General features: G+C 41.7%; 1 protein-coding gene across 1 annotated transcript; it reads left to right on the top strand.

Annotated features, from left to right (window-relative positions):
* Positions 1–208: 208 nt before the first annotated feature.
* Positions 209–1216, top strand: LOC146730176 (uncharacterized). The gene has a single exon (XM_085494467.1). It carries the CDS (start codon positions 209–211, stop codon positions 1214–1216), a length of 1008 nt encoding a protein of 335 aa, XP_085350593.1.
* Positions 1217–7258: the final 6042 nt, after the last annotated feature.

Below are 7258 nucleotides of genomic sequence, written 5' to 3'. Positions count from 1 at the left end.
GTTTAAGTTGCATTACCCCACCGTCGATTCAATGACTGATCAAATCCGTTTACTGGGTCCTGGTTGCTTGCTCTTCAAGCGAGATCTTAGTCGGGCCTACCGTCAACTCCGCGTGGACCCATCTGATTACAGTTTACTTGGCTACAACTAGGACAGCAAATATTACTTCGATATTGCCCCACCATTCAGACTTCGCACAGCTGCTCTGATGTGTCAGCGTGCTACTAATGCAGTCCGTCATATTGTCCAGTCTCGCGGGTTTGACATTATTAATTACATTGATGATTTTGGGGGGGCTGCACACCCTTGCAATGCTCGCGCTGCATTTGAGACACTTGGCGCAGTTTTGCAGGAGCTAGGTCTGAACGAGTCAGTTGCCAAGGCAGTTTCCCCATCTACTCGTATGGTGTTCCTAGGTTCTTGTTTTGACACAGTTGATATGACCATTTCTGTGCCAGAGGATAAGCTGGTGAAGGTCGATCAGGAGTTATCTCTATGGAATAATCGCACAACTTGCTCACGTTCCGACCTTCAGAGCCTGATTGGTTTGCTTTCGTATGTTTCAAATTGCGTTCGTCCAGGCAGACTTTTCATCTCGCGGATGTTAGAGACTTTACGTTCTATTCCGGACAAACATTCGCGAATTGCTGTCAATGATGAATTTCGCCGTGATTTGCTTTGGTGGCAGACATTTCTGTCCAAGTATAATGGCATATCGATGATCCTCAACCAACCCTGGTCTGCACCAGATACTGTTTTATGCACAGATGCTTGTCTCACAGGCTGCGGCGGCATTACAGTTAACCAGTTTTATCGCACACCATTTCCCATGCATATCATCGATATGGATCTATCCATCAACTGTCTGGAACTTCTTGCAGTGGTCATCGCTCTGAAGCTCTGGGCTACACGCTGGACTAGACTCCGCATCCAGATTGCCTCAGACAATACAACTACAGTCGCGCTTATCAACAATCACCGCTGCCATTCTTCCTTTGCCTTGAGCTGTCTTCGGGAAATCGCATTCGTCCAAGCACGTTATGAATTTGACCTCCGAGCAATCCATGTTGCTAGTGCCACGAATCTGGCTGATGCTCCAAGTCGGTCACATCTCTTGCCGAAATTCCAGGCACGGGTTGCGAAGTTGCAGTCCACATTTGGGTTGTCTGAGGCGGCAGTGTCAATTGATGACTTTAAATTCACCGCACCATGGTAATAACTATTTGTTTTCTATTCCTGTGCAGGTCCAGTTGATTCTCTTGTGTCTTTGGACGTTCAAGCCAAGCGATCCTTGCAGTCTGCGTTTTCAACTGGTTATCTTCGTAACATTATGTCACAGTGGCGAGCATTTCTCCTGTTTTGTCGATTCTTCGTGGTGATACCTCTCCCAGCAGCTCCTCAGACACTTATTCGGTATACGCAGTTTCTCTCTCGCTCATTCGCATCGACCGCTTCTATTCGCAATTATCTCAACGGTGTTCGTCTATTGCATCTGTTTATGGGCTTGGAACCTCCATCACTCAGCAACTTTGAATTGAAGCTAGTGCTGCGCGGGATTCAACGTTTGTCCCCACATCTGGTTCGGCGGAAGCTGCCAATCACCCCAGAAATCTTACTACGTATTCACAGTCTGCTTGATCTTCGTCGCCCGCTTCACGTTACGCTTTGGGCAGCATTCCTGCTGTGCTTTTTCACTTTCTTTAGGAAGTCTAATGTGGTTCCACGCTCTGCATCAGACTTTAATGCCAGCATGCATCTCACTCGTGGGAAATTCGTCTCAATGGCATTGGTCTTGTGGTCAGGGTTACCTGGTCCAAAACTATCCAGTTTGGCGATAAGGTGTTGCACGTGCCTGTGCTGGCAATCTCTGGCTCTCCGCTGTGCCCAGTGGCAGCATATAAACGCATGGTCTTGATGATGCCTGCTCCACGCGATGCACCTGCCTTCCTCATTCTGACTACGACTGGCACTCTTCATCCACTAACGCATCAAGCTTTCGCTAATCATCTGTCTTTGTTACTGAAGGCGATTGGCCTTGATCCAGCCTCATATTCCGGACACAGTTTTCGCCGTGGCGGTGCGTCATTTGCCTTCCAATCAGGGGCTGAGCCGGATGCAGTCAAAGCTCAAGGAGATTGGTCTTCTCAAGCGTACTTATTGTATATGGAATCGTCGTTCGGCCATCGTCTCCGTACTGCTGCCTGCATACGCACTGCAATTGAGGAAGGGAATCTCTCACTGACTCTTTGATTTCAGTTTTGGTGTTTTTTTTATTATTTTGGCCTTTTTGTCTTGTTGGCTGGCGAACATGATCAGCAAAACTCATTGTTTCGTTAGTGAATAAAACGAAATTAATTATCCGCCAAAACTCTTGTTGTGTTTTGTTTGATCTGAGAGAATAATTGTGTAATTTTGTATTTCAAAATGGTTAATTATTCCCGTGAATTTTCTTATTTGCACTGCGCGCATGCGCAATTGTCTTGTTGTATTTATGCAAATTGATTGTTTCACGCATGCGCAATTTTGTATTGTTAGTTAGTAGCGTCTTTTGTTGCTTTCAAGTCAACCGTGAACTTTTTGATTTCCCCACCCACCCACCCTTTTCATTGCTTGTTGTCCGAGGTGGGCTTTTTCGCAAGTGAATGTTTTATTTTATTTATTTTTTTTTTAAATTTTATTTGCTTTTTCTCGAATCGTTATTTTGCTTTTCTTTATTAGCCTTTTTTTTCGCGTGCATCGATTGATTCTTTCGGTTACGTGATTTTCTTGCTAGTTTTGTTAGTTTTTATTGCATCTTGATGTTATTTTCAGTTTTGTGATTTGTGATCTATCAACATGTTAACATCAACATCAACATGTTAAGCGATCCATCCCATGGTGCAGTGGAAACTCACAATGATTCCTGTTAGATTAGTAGCTTTCAATGACATTGATGCTGGATCTATCAACATGTTAAGCGATCCATCCCATGGTGCAGTGGAAACTGACAATGATTCCTGTTAGATTAGTAGCTTCCAACGACATTGATGCTGGATCTATCAACATGTTAAGTGACCCATCCCATGGTGCAGTAGAAACTCACAATGATTATTGTTAGATTAGTAGCTTTCAATGACATTGATGCTGGATCTATCAACATGTTAAGCGATCCATCCCATGGTGCAGTGGAAACTGACAATGATTCCTGTTAGATTAGTAGCTTCCAACGACATTGATGCTGGATCTATCGACATGTTAAGCGACCTATCCCACATTGCAGTAGAAACTCACAATGATTCCTGTTAGATTAGTAGCTTTCAATGATATTGATGCTGGACCTATCGACATATGTTAAGCGACCCATCCCATGGTGCAGTGGAAACTGACAATGATTCCTGTTAGATTAGTAGCTTTCAATGACATTTATGCTGGACCCTTTGACCAAACAGACATGTTGTGTTAAAACTAACATTCAGGCAACAAGTGTTAACAGTCACAAATCTGTAAATGTGATGTAAAAGCATTTTTCAGGCACTTTAATCTAATCTGTCCTATAACGGTTAGTTATAGGTGTTAAGTTATATTTAGTGTTATGAGCATAGTACATATGACTGTTGACTTCCTGAGTTTCTCATACAACTGATAGTTGCACAGAATTGCATTGTTGGCTTCACAGAAATCGAGAATGAGAGAAAAATCCTCTGTAAACAACTTGCAGGTTTTAGTATCCTGTGATGTGTGACATTGAATCTACCGTTTTATTCATAGAAAGTCAATCATTATACTAACTGGTTTGAAATCATATGTGAAAACATTGTAAATACCAAATTCCTCCAACCCTTCCTATGGCGCGGTATCCATGCCAAAATTAACGTCCATAATATGGCGCGGTATCCGTGCCAAAATTAACGTCCATAATATGGCGCGGTATCCATGCCAAAATTAACGTCCATAATATGGTGCGGTATCCATGCCAAAATCAACGTCCATAATATGGCGCGGTATCCATGCCAAAATTAACGTCCATAATATGGTGCGGTATCCATGCCAAAATCAACGTCCATAATATGGTGCGGTATCCATGCCAAAATTAACGTCCTATATTATTACATTTTGTAATATCGATTCCTACATGCGACCATTTTTATCCCTAAGTGCGATGATTTCGATTCCTACATGCGACCATTTTTATCCTAAATGCGATGATTTCGATTCCTACATGCGACCATTTTTATCCCCGGGCCTAAGTACGATGATTTCGATTCCTACAAGCGACAATTTTTATCCCTAAGTGCGATGATTTCGATTCCTACATGCGACCATTTTTATCCCTAAGTGCAATGATTTCCATTCCTATATGCGACCATTTTTATCCCTAAATGCGATGATTTCTATTCCTACATGCGATCACTGAATTTGAGCATCTCGCATTTGAGGGATTCGTTGTAGCTTGCCTAGGAGGTACTGTACGTAATCAGTAAACACATTTTAGGAGGATTATTTTTGCTGCGATTCCTTCTCTTTTTACCTCCATGCACGGTCACAGTGATTTGGTCGAGATTATAATGTTTCTGGCAGAATTATTCTATGTGTTTTTTCTCCCTGTGGAACTATGAGATTTTTTTTCAATACTTTGTGACAGGGTAGGGGCACTTAAACCAACTCACCCGAATACCAACTCGATTTAGTATTCGACGTAAAAAATATACCGGTGTTGTCGATTTCGATCTAGGCTATCGGTGTTGTCCATTTCAACATAAAAAAATTACCGGTATTGTCTATTTCTACATAAAAATTCCAGTGCTGTCGATTTTAACGTGAAAAAATACCGGCGTTGTAGATTTCGATCCTGGGTATCGGGGTTGTCAATTTCAACATGAAAAGTGCTGATGGTGATTTTGATCTTGTGGATCATTTTCATACATTTTCCTTACTGAACGTAAGCATCTCACACTCCTATTGTTTCCAGTCTAGGGATAGATGAACTGTGGTACATGTGAGCTGTAAGCTTATTTTCAATGCAGATTTAATAATACACTCCTTTGGGAGCGTGTTCTTGATTCGCTACAGCTCTTCTGACACCAGAGGTGGGAATCGATGTGCGCGAAGAGAAATACAATTATGGCAATAATAACAAATCACAATAACGCAGTATTATACGACTGTTCTTGCTTTATTCAATAAGTGAACACTTGGGGCGCTAGACACTCAAACTGATAGTACCGGTAAATGAAAATCAGAATATCGATCAGCGCTGTACGGTATTCTGTTTAGCCTGAGGTTTTGGCAGATCGCATATTTAACTGCTTATGAAAGGTATGGCGTAAGAAAGTTCCCTCTTTTTCAAGCCCAAGCTGCAATTGGGAAAAAACAACAGAAAACCCCCAACTCTAGTGTTTAAAATGTTCACCCGTTTACGGAATCTATAATTCAAGTTAATAGTAAAATGTTTGTACCGCATAACTTCACGATCTCCCATAAACATACGTGTTGTAGAGTAGGGGAGGGCACTATACACGTCATTATATTACAGCTATTATTATTATTTTATCTCTACAGCCACGTATACGTCGTTGAACCCCGATGCTAAACCGGCCCTAAAGTGCTCTATAAAATTCCGCGGTAAAGCCAGAACGCACCTGGACTTTTTTTAGTTTGGCATAACTGTAAGCACATTTTCGGCTTCTACAACCGTCAATAGAATTTCTTTGGTCTTTACTAGACTCGTCACATCCGACAATGTACAACACACACTTACATAAGGTAAGGTTCATGCCAGGTTCGGCCACGTATGTGCAGTCGGTCCGGCGAACCATTTACTAGTATTTAACAAAACATACTAATAAAGCCGACTAAAAACGGCTGCCATTACATTGCATGTAGTGTTCAAATTGAAATAAACTAAATGAGAGAAAAAATAACTTACATGAACTGCAAAAAAGATCGACTATTGATGCTCGAAATCAACATTACTTGGTTAAATAAACATTTAAAATAACTGACAAAAAACATCGACAAAATAGTAACCCCCGTTACTGGCACGCCGACCGCCCAGGTAAAACCAGGAATAAAAAACCCTTTGAGGAAAAACTACCTGGAAACCTGTACCCGTCGCACTGTCGATCGTGCCCAGGGGAAGGTGGCGGGTGTCGCCCTGTATTATACAACAAACTTACAAAACAACAAGTTGAAAACTGCACTGTAGCGAGACTGGCCTAGATTGACGTTCAACCTTCTGTCCTCCACTTAAATACCCCTTGTCACATGACCCCCACATACCATACCCGTCTGTTTGCCATCTCGCACAGACAATAGTTACCCGCTATACTTCGAAACGCGGTTAACAATATTTAATCGTTCCTCGTTGATTGTTTGCTCTGTGCTGATGTCATGACACCCAGAACCATGTTATGAATATTCATTAGGCCACCATAAAGTTTTTCGTAATGTTTTTTTCTCCTTCAAAATATGTTTGTAATAAGTAATTTTCTCGTTAATATCTATTATTATTTTGTATCCATGGTTTTATTCACACAACCCCCATCATCACGGTATTGCTAGATTCTAAATCGTGTAAATCAATAAATCCAGGTTTTCAGTACAAGTAACAAATTCTGCTTTCACTTTTTAATATATTGTTTTTCTAATGCACTGCAAACTAGATCAACACCCCCCCCCCTTATTAGTCCCCGTTCGGACTTATGTATTGCCCTGTGTGCGTCCGTGCATCCGTGCGTCCGTACGTCCGTGATCACCTGTATCTCGAACATGCATGGACCGATTAAGTTCAAACTTCACTCATACATCACACATTATATGGGACATACGCACATGCATTTTTTTCATGATCCGATTAACGATAGCCGAATAGCGGCCATTTTAAGGCCGAAAATGCATCAAAATCGCACATTTTCACCATTCCGGACCCGGATCTCAGTTATGCATGGACGGATTTTGTTCAAATTTGGTACATACATTAAACATAATAGGACCTTGATGCACGTCATTTTTTGTGTGGATCGGGTTTGAAATGGCCGACTGGCGGCCATTTTGTTTTAAAGAATTCAGTTCTGGATCCGTATCTGAGACATGCCTGGATTGATCGAGTTCAAACTTCACACACACAAGGTACATCATGTCACAAATATGTATGTGCATTTGTTTCATGATCTCATTAACGATAGCCAAATGGCGGCCGCTTTAAGGCCGAAAATGCATTAAAATCGCACATTTTCACCATTCCGGACCCGGATCTGAGTTATGCATGGACGGATTTTGT

Source organism: Saccoglossus kowalevskii, chromosome 20 (assembly GCF_978046115.1).
Source record: "Saccoglossus kowalevskii chromosome 20, keSacKowa6.1, whole genome shotgun sequence".
NCBI classification, from domain to species: domain Eukaryota; kingdom Metazoa; phylum Hemichordata; class Enteropneusta; family Harrimaniidae; genus Saccoglossus; species Saccoglossus kowalevskii.
This window is presented reverse-complemented; position numbering and strand designations above follow the sequence as displayed.

What these genes read in the sequence shown, in the direction of transcription:
- LOC146730176 (XM_085494467.1), top strand. Translation starts at nt 209, where the DNA reads ATGTGTCAGCGTGCTACTAATGCAGTCCGTCATATTGTCCAGTCTCGC.